The 14814-nt window shown below is 34.2% G+C and overlaps 2 protein-coding genes across 2 annotated transcripts; one reads left to right on the top strand and one right to left on the bottom strand.

The window, feature by feature from the left end:
- Positions 1-5892: 5892 nt before the first annotated feature.
- On the bottom strand, positions 5893-7364 carry LOC108811485 (transcription factor HY5). Its single transcript, XM_018583532.2, has 4 exons — positions 6906-7364; positions 6584-6731; positions 6328-6484; positions 5893-6153 (listed from the first exon to the last, which is right to left on the bottom strand). The coding sequence occupies exons 1-4, from the start codon at positions 6955-6957 to the stop codon at positions 6115-6117; spliced, it is 396 nt and encodes a 131-aa protein (XP_018439034.1). The 5' UTR covers positions 6958-7364; the 3' UTR covers positions 5893-6114.
- A 3860-nt stretch (positions 7365-11224) lies between these two features.
- Positions 11225-13807, top strand: LOC108808553 (uncharacterized). The gene is made up of 3 exons (XM_056988450.1): positions 11225-11374; positions 11806-12364; positions 12435-13807. Exons 2-3 carry the CDS (start codon positions 11830-11832, stop codon positions 13736-13738), a joined length of 1839 nt encoding a protein of 612 aa, XP_056844430.1. The 5' UTR covers positions 11225-11374; positions 11806-11829; the 3' UTR covers positions 13739-13807.
- The last annotated feature ends 1007 nt before the right edge of the window (positions 13808-14814 follow it).

Below are 14814 nucleotides of genomic sequence, written 5' to 3'. Positions count from 1 at the left end.
AAATCCCTCAGGCTGTATGTAGCACATACACCTCTTCCTTTAGGTCGCCGTGGAGGAATGCTGTTTTCACATCAAGGTGATGCACTTCCCAGCTGTTTGAAGCTGCCAACGCCAATATGAATCGAACGGTCTCAATGCGTGCAACCGGTGCGAATACTTCATCGAAGTCAATTCCGTGGCGCTGGATGTATCCCTTTGCTACCAGCCTTGCCTTGTACTTGTTGATACTGCCATCTGAGTTGCGTTTCACCTTGAATATCCACTTAAGCCCAATTGCTTTAGCTCCAGCCGGAAGATCAGTTAAGTCCCATGTCTTGTTCTTGATTATAGAGCTTATCTCATCTTCACACGCATCTCTCCATACTTTCTTCTCCTTTGCTTCATCAAAGTTCCAAGGCTCATCATTAAGACTCATCAGCAACCATTCTCCTTCTTCCTCTGCAAGAAGAACGTAGTCATCCAAGTAGCTTGGTCTTCTAGTTTCTCTCTGTGATCTTCTCAGGCAGTCACTAGAGGCGTCGTGATCATCATCTGAAACCTCAATGGGATCGTCTGCATTCTTTTCCACCACTGTTTCATCGTTCTGAATGACTGTCTCGTCAGTCACGTTACTCTTCTCACCTTCATTTATCCCATGATTTCCATACTCGCTAAACTCGATGCGAAGTATTCCTGTATCACTTTCTTCTTTCTCACTCTTCTTCCAGTCCCAACTTCTGCTTTCCTCAAATATCACATCCCTGCTAACTACCACTTTTCTACTCGCCGGCTCAAGTAGTCTATAGGCTTTTGATCCAGGTTCCGTTCCTAGATGGACGAGCATCTGTGACCGATCATCTAGCTTCCTTAGTTGATGTCTATCGATCTTAGCATGACAGACACATCCAAATACTCTGATGTGGCCTAGAGAAGGCTTCCTTCCTTTGTAAGCTTCGTAAGGAGTTTGATCAAAGAGCACTCGTGTAGCTACTCTGTTTATGATATATGTGGCGTGTCTTACTGCTTCTCCCCACAAGTAATTAGGAACCTCCATAAGCTTTAAGACACTTCTTGTCATTCCAAGCAAAGTTCTGTTTCGCCGTTCTACGACGCCATTTTGCTGTGGCGAGTACGGAGCTGTGAGCTGTCTTATGATTCCATTTGATTCACAATAGCTCAGGAAGGCGTTTGAAGTGAACTCTCCTCCCCTGTCTGATCTAAACATTCCAATAGTTGCTCCTTTCTCCTTCTCAACGATTGCTTTAAATAGTTTGAACTTCTCGAATGTCTCTCCTTTCTCACTCAGAAGTATCGACCACATATACCGCGAGTAGTCATCGATGAGCACAAGTATGTACCTCTTCTTTGATGGTGTGATAGGTGAGATTGGGCCGCAAAGGTCACCATGAATCAGCTCAAGTACTTTCTTTGCTCTGAACGTCGTTGCTTGAGGAAATGGATGCCTCGCTTGCTTTCCAAGTAAGCAACTTGAACAGATGTCCTTGTCAACCGTAATCTTTGGTATCCCCATGACGAGCTCCTTGCTGATCATTCTTCTCATAGACTCTCTGCCCATGTGTCCCAGTCTAGCATGCCACCTTGCTGATTCACTTATTGTTTCCAGCTTCAAACATCTCTCTTCGACTATATTGATAGTTACTTTATACAGTCGATTCATGGACCTCTTGGCTTTAGCTATCAGTTTCCCATCTTTATCTCTCAGCGTAAGAAACTCACCTTTCATCCTTACATCACAACCAGCCTCCGTAGCCTGACCAAGACTGATTATGTTGCTTCTCAAATCTGGGATATAATAGACCTCTGCTAGGAGCTTCTTTTCTCCATCGTTACTACAGAACAGAATCGATCCCTTTCCTTTGATATCAACTCGTGAGTCATCACCAAACCTCACCTTTCCTGTGATACTTTCATCAATCTTCTTGAAGTACTTTAGATTTCCGGTCATGTGATTACTTGCCCCGTTATCTAGGTACCACACGTTGTCTGAGGCTGTTTCAAGCTCCTTTGGGTTGACATTCTTCTCGTTTAGGTAGACTACCTCATGCATCATCAACTCCTCTGCTTCCTGCGTGCTCTCATCTTTGGTCTCAGTGGCCTCTTGTAACTTTAAAAGTCGGTCAGGGCATGTAGAAGCATAGTGTCCTGTTTTATCACAGCGAAAACACACGATTTTTGAGATGTCTTGAGACCGCTCATTGTATCTTCCTCTTCCTCTTCCATGGTTATAGTAGCGACCGCCACGACCACGACCTCTCTGGTAATTAGGAAACTCGCGAGCTGACGAGTTTGAGGTAGGTTGTGCTTCGCTATTTGCATACATGAGCTTACTCTGTGTCTCCTGTGTTTCTTCTTCTTCCTTCACCCTCTCCTCAAATGCCTTCATCCGACCCACAATATCCTCAAACGTAGTTGTCTTAAGGTCAAGTACTTGCTCCAACGATGCGACCATGTGAATGAACTTCTTTCTTGGAAGGCTCGTCAGAAACTTCTTTACGAGTTTAGCTTCACCGATGTTTTCCCCAAGTGAGGCTGACTTCGATGAGAGCTCAGTCATCTTTCCAGCAAATTCATCTACAGTGTCGCTTTCCTTCATCTTCAATCTCTCAAAATCGCTTTGCAGCGTCTGTAACCTTGCTTCACGAACTCGTTCTGCCCCCACATAGCGGGACTGTATTGAATCCCACACCTTCTTTGCACTGTTCAACTCGCCTAGTTGTAGCACTAGTGTCTCAGGCACGAACTGAAAGATCAAGGCTATAGCCAGATCATTCTTGTCTACAGCATCTGTTTCTTTCTCCGCTGCTTCCCAGACCTTGTTCACCTTCAGCAACAGTTTGATACGTATCGCCCAGAATGTATAGTTAACCTTCGTAAGCATGGGACAGCTTATTGTAGGTCCTCTTCCTTCCACTGGCTTTGCAACAACTATATCGCCCATGATGTTAGTCCGATCGTTCCTACAAGCTCTGATACCAAATCTAGTCTTAGTTCAATGCAAGTATATGTGAGATCTCAACAATAATAAGAATGTGCTCTCTTATTAACCTTAAGGAAAATCTCCTTCTCAAAACCTTAAGCTATCTCACGTCAATCTCTAAAACCTCTCAAAGTGTTGTAACACGTCTACAACTCCTTTTATACATAAGATTTAGATAACTCCTAATCTTATAGATAAGATCTATTCTTATTAGATAACTCCCAATAAAAACTCTTATAGATAACTCTCAATATTCAAACATATCTTGATTTAAGATAGCTTGTTCTTCAAGCTTACGCCAACAGAATCAGCCAAGTGTGTTTCAATAAGAGTGATTATGTTGTTTTGAATTGTGTTCAATTACTTTCGTTAGACAGATATATAGTCAATCACTAGCAATGTTCGCTAAGATTTACTTTGGATGCAAAAGAAGCAAATTAGTCTATGAACAACAAGATAAGATACATGAAAAGTGATCATTGTTAAGTTTTTGATTTGTAAGTTTCTGGTTGTTGATGAATCAACTGGTGTAACCATACTTGCTTGCCCACTTGTTCCATTATTACTAAAGTTTGGAGTTGTCTCCTTACTTACATTGAGAATCGGGCTTTTAAGTTTTAGTTTGTGACAATTTGTTTGTATTTTACCTCAGTTACCTAATTATTAATATCTGATACATTGACATTAGTGAACTTTATTATCTGATTGTTTGAAGCTTTTCGATTGATATGTAATGATGTTATTAGCTTCTGTTGAAAATCAATTTAATCTGAAATAGTATCTTATTTGTTATGTTCTTTGATTGAAATAGTTGTATTTTCTAGTTGTTTTGAAACTTAGGATTTGGATTGTCGTCGTCTTCACTTTCTACACTTACAAATTTGCTTAAATGTCTCTGTGGTTGGTCTTTTTGAGATTTGCTTGTGATATTTAATAAATTTTCGAACTATGGTTGAAGTTTTTTGTGTCTTTGGACAATGGAGCTCAAAATAATCTCTTCAGTGGGAGTTTAATGTTGATACGAATAGTAATGCATCTTTTATTTACATAGAAGAAAATCTTCAGTATGAAGATTTAATGAAGATGGTACTGAAAATTTTAGTATTAAAAAGGGAAAACCAAGTTTGAGTTATGAGATTTTGTTGGACTTGAAAAGTATTGTTGAAGGTTTTCTTCCAGTATCTGTGGGAAATACTCGGCACCTCAGAAGTTTCACCGGTAAGATTGGAGCACTTGATGGAACCTCTCGATTGTGTGTTAAGGTTTGTGTGAGTGAGAAAGCAGAGCACCCGACAAAAGAACAGAGCATATTGAAACACTACTATATATTTAAACTACGAATGTGACTTTTCTGTTATCAATGCACAAATATAGTAAAAGTTTATAAAATAATTAAATTATAATTAGTGTGTTAGTTTCCATTTATTGAATAGTTTTAAATCATTAGGTATGAAAAGTAAATATAATATTATGATTAAAAAAATTATATTGTTATTCAAAAAAATTAATGTGTTATTTTCCATATGTAACTATTTAGATTGATATATTAGATTATAAAATTTTCAACTAAATCACATATTTAAATATTTATAAATAAGTAGAAAATAAAAACTAAGTGTTGATTCAATTAGTTTCACTAATCAATATAATCAGTGATATTTTACAAAGTCATACACATATTTAAATATTGATAAACAATTAAATAATAATTATTGATTATTTTTTGTTTACATTGATTTATAAAATTTAAGATGATTTATAATTTATATATATGAAAATTAAATAGAATTTTTAATTATATTGTTAACTTAATTTGACATATAATTATATTGTTAACTTAATTTGACATGTAATTTTAGCCTTTTAGATATAAGAATTGAGACTAATTTGATTGTTGACTTTAAAATATATTAATTGCAACAATTCAACTAAATTGAAATTTTTGTTTTTCTTGGTTATTCATCTTACATTTGTAAGTATTTGAAAAAATTCAATGCAACCTGAAATATTTTGTCTAAAACTAATATTGGGATAAGAAAAATGAAGAAATTAAAATATTGATTCTCCCAATTTAAAATGAAAGCATTAGTAACTTTTATTTGAAAAGAAAATCGTCAATATTTGTAATCCGTAAATATATTATACTTTAAAATCATATAATATACATATAATTACGAAGAAAATGATTTAATACTCACTTAAAATGCATGTCAATTTTTTGTTTCATGTATTAACAAAAATTATATCTAAATTCTAAAAACAGTAGTCAAATTAATGTCTATTTATTTTTGAAATATTACCTCCAAATCTATTAATTATTCAATTTATTAGAAAATAAAAAATCAGTTAATCGAAAGCTAAATTTTTAAATACAAAAGATTTAATTTCTTTTTCTTTCAAAACTAAATATCTAAACCCAACTCAAAATAACCGAGCCCAGACTAAAAATACTCGATTATACCATACACCGAAATATTCGAAAATCTAAAATACCCGATCCAAACCTCAACGAGTATCCGAACGTACACCCTAACTGAAGGATACCCAGCTGAAACAGGGCGTTATGAAGCCATATGCAAATTGCCTTGTTTCAGAATTAGAGAAACCAATTGCATCCCTCCATAACACTTACTTCTCTTGATCTTCACGATAGAAGATCGGAACCTCGATATCGAAAGTTTCAAATATCTTCTTCTCCCATTACAAGCTCATCCAGTGGGGAATCTGAAGTTGGTACCAAGTGTCATTCCTCAATAGAGTTGACATAGGTGAAAAGTATGGTGTAATTTTTGATTCACTCAGGAAGTTTCAAACGATATGCACAGTGGCGATGTAGCTAATGTGTGTTGCCAACAAATTTATAATAGTTTGTTAGTTGTTTGTTACTTTATTTTATTCGCATTAATTTTTCGTCATAAGAAACTCCAATCGGATTAGATCTTTATGAGAAAAAAAAATTCATACAATTGTTCAGTGATGAAATGTTGAATGAATTATTTTTGTTTCTATGGAATCTGCAAGCACATAATCTGCACAGAGAGCAAAATAAACTCTAGAACATAATCTTTTTATTTTTAACTCTAAAACATAATCGAGGCTGATAGTTTTATGTTTGTATGAATCCACTAGGCACTTGCTTAACGGCTGCTACTGCTTGACGACGTGTTCTTTATTATCTGAAATACACACAAACACCATACATCAACCTTTGAAGTTTGATCTTACATCTGCTTAAATATAATTTTTTTGTTCAAGAAAAATACATTTTCCTATTCTACAATTTTTATTTCGCTAACCTATATGATAGTTCGATGAATTTAGGTTAAATGTTTGGTAAAGAAAAGACATACATGTCTAAGCATGTGATTCTCTTTCTGCAAAGTGGAAAGTCTCTCTTCAAGCTCAGTGTTCTTCGCCTCCAAATCATTCACTTTCTTCTCCAATTCGTTCACGTAAACTTTCTTCCTCTCCCTCGCTCTCTGTGCAGACACTCTGTTCCTAAGCAACCTTTTCAATTCCCCATAATACCCTTCACGTCACCTGCTCTATACTAAAACCTGTATGGACTTTTTCGTTAAAACAACCAATATTTTTCAAAGAACTTACCTCTTCAGCCTACTGCTCTCTCTCTCCGCGGGTTCTTTCCCTCTGCGTCGTCTCTGACCTTGTCCTAAGAGTTTAACACCTTCTGATCCCGTCAACGACTGCTCTCCCGCATCTAGATCATGTATTTCTCCAATCTCGTTATCGCTGTCTGAATAACAAAACAAATGAGTCATTACACTAACTAATAAACAAAGAAAAAATTCCAGTCAAGAAAACTACAAAAATCCACCAAAACATTGTCGAAAGACAAAAAATCTACTGATCATGTGTCTTAACGAACACATTGGACATGTATAGATACAAGAAAATAATTACAATAAACCTTGTTTGACATGTAGGCGAAGAACAGAGTCAGAAAATCTCTCGGTAGTCATCAAATCCGTTGCTTGAATCCTGCATACACGCTTTCACATTGAGTAGGCAAGTGTCTATAAATATATGTAATAGTCATTCACCTAGACACTAAGAAGAAGAATAAGTGGGAGTTTATGAAGAGATAGTTGTTTCTTGGATCGGTGCGTGAAGTTGCAGACAGATGTAAGAATTGATGAGCATCGTCCGATATGTTCCGATCGGGCGGCTAAGACAAGCTAAACGTTGAGGGAGTCAGAGCCATTGGTTGGGACGAGGTGGATGAGAGATGGCCGCTCCTTGAGAACTGAATCACTGATCCTACGGTTGAAAACTGAGCTAATGGACCAAGATCTGAAATAGAATATTCATATCGACCGCCGCATTCTACTTTGATGTGATGTATCTTCCATTTCATTGTGTGCTGCTGCGGTTTTGAGACCTTATTACTGCGTTGATTCAGATAAAATGAATGTAGTGCAGATAAAATGCAGTACAATTAATATGACATTCACTATTTTAAATGCAAAACAAATAGAAATAATAAAAAACATTATAAAGATGCAGATGATAAATTAGAGGCTAGGACCACTGAATATAATTTTTTTTTTCATCTTTTTAGTTTCTTATAATTAGTTTATTTAGTTTCTAAATCAAACAAAGATTCTCTCAAAACTATAGTTTAATATTTTATTCCATTCTATTTTAATGTAAAATTATATTTGGCTGATTTCTTTTAATGATATACTCCCTCTGTTTTTTAAAGATAGATGTTTTAGAAAAATAAATTGTTTCACAAAGATGTATTTTTTATGTTTCCTATACAAAAATTGCAAATTTCAATAAAATTGATTGAATTTATTGAAAGACTATTGGTTAAAATGCATTGGAATTTGATAATTTCTAAAAATGATGTATAGTTAATGTGTTTTCTTAATATGTGTGAAAACACCAAAACATACATCTTTAAAAAACAGAAGGAGTATAGAATATATATATTTTTATACATCATTTACCATCTAAAATACATTTAAAATTTTATATATAGAATTTAAATATTCAAAATAAATTTTATCTCATTTCATTCTTTTAGTTTAAACGTTTCTATATAGAAAAACACTAATATATTATTTTTGGAAACTCATCCAAAAAATTGTCAAATGTTTTCCAACTTTATAATATACAATTTAGGTTTAAATAAATTTATGTGTTTGATTATAACATATGATTCTCCTCAGCTTAGTGGCTAAACCAATTTTCTTGCATCTCATTAATTCTTGACCGAAGGCCTTGGATCATCCCAAACACCTTCTCTCGCGTTCATACACCGGACGTCGATATCGCCATCATGTTCTTCAACTGTGTAATCTCCCCAAAGTCCACGTTCTTGAGTGGCCTGACTTTTAGGGTCAAAATTAAATCACATATAATCTTAAAGACTGCGGTCAAAGGCTCATGCTATAAAAATTAACTAGATTTTGATCCGCGCTTTGAAAGCGCGGATTTTTCTTAAACTATAAATAATTTAATATGAATTAGTATTTGTTAATTGTTGTACATTATTGTAAATATTAAAGCATATAATTTTTTACAATTATATAAATTATAAATTATTTTATTTTAAATTTCACATGTATATCTTTTATGTAAATCTTTAGGTTTGTGCATTTTATTTGGATCCAAAACACGAACCGAAACCAAAAATATAGATTCGGTTCGGATCCACTAAAATACTTATTGGTTATTTTAAGACCCGTAAATTTTGGGTCTGGTTCGGATCATACGTGAGACCCATCAGATACCCAAAGTACTCATCTTTTTACAAAAGTTAGAATATTATCCCTTATATATTAATTGAGGAACATTACAACATTTGAATGTATTCACATGTAATCACCACGATGATTTTCGGAATTCTAAGAAAAATATGTTGGTCCATCTAAATATATATTATTCTTTTTATAAAATTAATTATCAAATTGATTAATAATGCATAAAAAATATTCTCCGTTCTTTTCTTAAACAGAAGCTACAGAATTATTTAATATGAGTAACATATATATATATGACAATTAATAATTTTGAATAATAAATATTTGATAATAATTTTGCATTTTCCATCTTTTTGTTTAATTTGTGATGTTAAAAATTAAACAATCACATTAAATATATAATAAAAATATAGTTTTTTTCTTGTATGTTATATTTTGAATTTTTAAAACAACTATAAATTATTAAAACTGTTAAAATCCTTTTTTTGTTCACAAACTGTTAAAAACTGTTAAAAATATTACAATGAAAATTTTGTTGGTTTACTTTTTTTGTTATAAAAAAATACAAATGATCATAAAATCATATGAATATGAAGTATCATAGTGTAGATATTCAGATTATATATTTTTTTTATTTTTTTCAGTAAACAATATATTATTATACGATTTACTATTGAGATGGTCACAAATGATATATATCAGAGGTCCTGGCCATGAATTTTATGCCATAGACAAATATTATATTACATTGATTTTCTTTCTATATTCATTTTTGTAAATATTTGTAATATTAAACATATATTATAGTGTATTGTGCACACATAATTTTAAATCGAGCATGTATGCAAATATTTTAAAAACAATTATCTTTAAATTCAATACGATTAGGGAAATATATGGTAGCAACACGAACGTTATACTATGTTATAAATATGTTTACTGTACAATTAATAATATGTTAAGTTTTAGACTTATTGGTTCGTCAATAGGCACGTATAATATGTTAAGCATCACTTTTATAATTAGGCATGTAAATATTAATCCTCTTTTATGGGTCCAGTAATAAAAACTAATGCCAGCTAAATATAAGGTAGTATATTTAGTTAGAGAAATATTAGGTAAGACCAAAAATATTGTTAGTTAAATGAAAGGGTCCAAAACAACTTGTATAAGTCGACTTTTCAAGACTGTTTCCCTTTTAATAATATAGATTTCATTTTCATTCTTTTAAATAAAATTATTGATAAAAGACCAATAAACTCCCAACTTTACCACTCATTTTTAAATTAATTTACTTCTTTCTGATTCATCATTTTTTTTTGAAAAATGAGTTTTTTTTTGTTCTTCTCCTTATACGGTTTAAAATTTTAGGGTTCTGAAATATTTTTCTATTTCAATTTTTTCCTCTTTTTCGAGTTATTCATCGATTTTATCCTCTTTTTCTATAGATTTTGCTATTTTATGTGTATTTTTCGGTTTTGGATGGCTATGAAAAAATGTAAAAATTGAGAAGAGGACTTAATTGATTTGTACAGTTACAAGGCAAAATTGTTTAATCACAAAAATTAAAATTAGAAAATATTATAACATGACAAGGCAAAATTGGGTTTTCATATTTTTATTAAGAGCTTAAGAGTATGTAAATTAACGAAAAAGTATAGTATATTCATTTTGAACATTTTAAATTATGTAATATTTTCACCGGATACTTTACTATATTTGGAACAGTATACAAAGAATAAAAAAATATTTTTTAGTTTCTCTTTTCACTTATACCCCATATAAACAATACAAAAGTAGAAAGGCTATCACATAGATTGTATTCTTATTTTAATGTTTTATACGTGAACTGTATATTATTGTTTTGAATTACAAATTTAAATATTTAATTATTTTGAGGAAAATCAATATTTAATTATATCTATATTTTACATAATTTTAATTATTGTGCACCCATATACAAGAAAATAACTCTTGTTTATTAAAATGTACATTTTAGTTATCTGGATGTAAATTATTAATAAAAACATTTTATAAAATATTAGAAATATATATTATTCAAATTCTCTTTGGTCAAGAGTTAATTTTAAAAAGTTGGTTCGACAGATTAATTACAACAAAAACTAATGAAAATTTGAATAAAGTTTCATAATTTTAACATGTCTAGCAGTCTTCGTTTTGATCAGAAATCCAGTTCCTAAAAAAAATCTGAAATTTAAAAGTTAATACAAATCAAGCTAAATTGAATGACCTTAGTGTCCACCTTGGAACATTGCCTGTGTTTTTGTAATGACAATGTATATGAAGATAGAGCCAAGTAACAAATCTGTATTTTCTATTCCTATAAAACAAAGTTCGATTTATTTATATTTGGTCAACATATTAGCCTAATTTTCAACCTCTCTTTTCAAGTAACAAATCTGTATTTTCCTTTTGAATAAATTAAATATTTTACCATCATAAATAGATGTTTTTCCTTTTCTTCTATCCCAACTTTGAGATTATAAAATAAAACAAACATCCCATGTAAATGAAATCACGACTGTAAAAAGATACAAAAAGAACGAGACTTGAAATAGCGAAGAAGAGAAGAGACCCTTCACTTCCCTCGCAACCCAATTCTCTATTGGGATCGCTTTTGTCTAATTCCGTTTCCATCTTGATCTGTGTAAGTTTCCTTCTCATTGCTTCTGTGTTGTATACTCTGTTTAAAACTCCGATCCTTATGTGGTGAAAGAACATGCATTCGGTAATCTGGTACATTTTGAAGGTGTTGTAGGGGTGATACTATGTTTTAGGATTACAGGCGGGCATAACTAGGGTTTAGTATGTCTTTTGATGAGGACATAACTGCTGACTTCATGTCCAAAATCTTCATTAAATTTTCGGCAGTTTAAATGATTTGAGTATGAAGGGTTATGTTTCCCTTTTTTTTATTTAAATATGGTTCTTTAATGCAGCATGTTTTATGAATCAATAAAGGTGTTAATGGAATTGAATATGCGCATTTGCAGTATTGCATTTCTCCAGATTAGATTGTTTTTTTAAGGTTTTTACATATTTCTCTTACCCTAACTTTCCTCTTTGTTTTTGTATCAGTCTCATTATTTTCAATAAAAGAAAATGAACTATAACAAGGAAGAGGCGGATAGGGCGAGAGAGGCTGCAATAAACAAGTTTTTAGCAAATGATTTTGCTGGTGCTAGGAGGTTGGCCTTGAAAGCGCAGTCCTTGAATCCTCGAATCGTCGGAATCACGCAAATGGTGGCTACTTTCGCTATGCATTTAGCCGCGCAGCATACCGTAAACGGGGAGATGGACTACTACGGTGTGCTCGGCGTAAAACCTGGGGCCAACGAAGACACAGTGAAGGCACGTTACAAGAAGTTGGCCGCAATTATTCATCCCGACAAGAACAACTCGATCGGAGCTGGGGAAGCCTTTAAGTTTGTTTCTGAGGCATGTGATGCCTTGTCCGAAAAGGCTAGGCGAGCTGAAAGCGAAAAAGACTCGAAGAGGAACTCCGGGTCGCGTGAAGGAGGAGGGTCTTCATCGTCGTCAAACAATGGAGTTCAAAAAGCTGCTGCTAAAGGAAAGGCTCCAAAGAGAGGTGTGAAGCGAGCAAGTGATGCATATGCCTCCGCTTCTTCTTCTTCTGCTCCTCCTCCTCCTCCTCCTCCTCCTCCTCCTCCTCCTGCTTCCTGTTCCTGTTCCTGCTCCTCCTGCTCCTGCTCCTACTACTTGTGATGGAACGTTTTGGACTATATGCAGCAATTGCAGGATACAGTTTGAGCATCATCGTGTTTACTTAAACCAGAAACTCATGTGTAACCACTGTCGTAAGCCGTTTACAGCTGTGGAAACAGCTCCTCCACACCCAGGCTTAATCCGCACCTTTCACGATCATCAGCTCGACTCTATTCCTCATTTAACCGACGGAAGAAAGAAGAGTAGAGACAATAATAATGTTGATCCCCTTGAGTCGGGTGGTGGTGCTGTGTACACTGGAACCATAACCGCTGCTCATGGTTCCCAGGCTATCCCTAGAGAGTCGCCCACCAAAAGGGCGGCTGCTGCTGCTTCAGCTTCAGCTTCTCCATCCACAAACCCTCCTCCAAAAAGAAGAAAGGTTGTGGAAGCTGGTTCCAACGTAGGAAGCTCTTCTTCTGCTCCTCCTCCCGCTCTCACGTCAAGCGTGAGAGAATTTTCTAAGGAGGAGCTGAAGAATGTACTGTTGAAGAAAGCTAAGCCGACAATCGTCACAAATCTGCGCGACCTAATGACCGTCGCTCCTGAAACTGAACATGTCAACATGGCCAATAATGCAGGTTCCTCCTCACAAGACAAAAGTGGCGCCATTGAATCATTCCGCGTGGGTCCCTTGACGATAAAGGTTCCTCATCCAGACTTTTCTGACTTCAACAAGAACCGAACTGAAAAGTCATTTAGTGACGACCAAATATGGGCTTGTTACCCATCTTCAGAGGGGATGATGCCTCGAGTCTATTTCAGGATTGACAAGGTCCTCTCCGTTGATCCATTCAAAGTGTGCATCACTATGCTCAATACTTCGGACCCGCTTGGTTTAGGTGTTCGAAGAACTTGTGGAGTTTTCACAGCTGGGAGTACTCAAATCTGCAAGTCACCTTACATTTTCTCACACAAAGTGGAGGCGGCCAAAGGCGATCACGGAGAGTTTCTGATATACCCAAGAACAGGTGAGGTATGGGCTCTATATAAGAACTGGTCCCATGACTCTGAAGGAGAGTATGATGTAGTGGAAGTGGTTGAAGGATATACAGAGGAGTATGGTGTTACAGTGGTTCCTTTGATGAAAGTTGCTGGTTTCACTTCTGTGTTTCGCCATTATTTGAATCCCCAAGATTTCAGAAGCTTCTCAAAGGATGAGTTATCAAGATTCTCTCATCAGATACCATCTCGTTTGCTCCCAGGCCCTGATGAACTCAGAGGTTGCCAAGAGCTAGACCCAGCAGCAACACCATCACAGTTTCTTAAGGTGATTGATGGATGACTTATAGGCGATATAACCGTGTTAGTTACTTCTTCATTTATACATTTCTTCTCCAACTTTTTTTTTTTTTTTGGAATTGTTTCTTTTTACTTGAACCAATTAGATTAGGGTGATTGTATTAACTCGATTCTTGTTGGTTCGATTAAAATGTAGCAAACTGAATAAATCTTTTGTTGTTTTTCTAGTTTAACCTGATTGTGTCTTTCTATATCGTTCAACTAAAATATATGTAGATGCATAGGGTACATAACTTGCCTAAATGTTTTATCAGAAATACTTGCCTAAAATTATATCATTGGCTCTGACAGGCATTTGCATTTTCCTAAAGCATCTCAAATTCTCTATATAAAATAATATAAATGTAAAAAGTGGAACAAAAGAAGAGAGAGAGAGAAAAATGAGTCTTCTGAGAGTCTCTAAGAACATGATTATTGTGGGGTTATTAAAATGTAATTCTTAGTGTAATATAAGAACCGTCTCTTAATTTTAATTAAATAAAAATTAAGACCGTTTTTATATTACGCTAAGAATATCGTCCTAAAAATCCATGAATAATCATGGCCTAAAGAGAGTTTCTCCACTTATCACTATTTAGTGTGATTAATTCCATTGTTAAGTACATTAACTAAATCTATTGTTGAGAGACTCAAAGAGGTTTCTCCCCACTAATGATGGCCTAAGAAGTTTATATTATAGGGCTCAACAAGATCTATAGTCTTAGAGCACTCTTAATCCATGAATATACATTTAAACCAAATGGATTTGTTATAGGGTACTTAGAGCACTCTTAATGGGGTTATTGCTCATAGGTTCTGAAATCTCATATATGTATATGTATATATTATATAACTGGTATGTAATTACGGAGTTCTAAGATTTACGGTATTTTGGGTTGAGTTTTCCTTAAAGTTTAAAAATCTGCAATTACATACACTTGTATAATATATGCATATACATATATGAGTTTTTAGAACCCGTGAGCTAGAACCCTCTGTTGGGGGTGCTAAACATTCTCATTGTATCCAATTAGGGATTTAAACTGCGAAAACTAAACATTCTCATTGTATCCAAGTCTC

The sequence above is a fragment of the Raphanus sativus genome, chromosome 6 (assembly GCF_000801105.2).
Source record: "Raphanus sativus cultivar WK10039 chromosome 6, ASM80110v3, whole genome shotgun sequence".
Lineage (NCBI taxonomy): Eukaryota > Viridiplantae > Streptophyta > Magnoliopsida > Brassicales > Brassicaceae > Raphanus > Raphanus sativus.
Note: the sequence above shows the minus strand (reverse complement) of the source record. Positions and strands in the feature narration are given on the sequence as shown.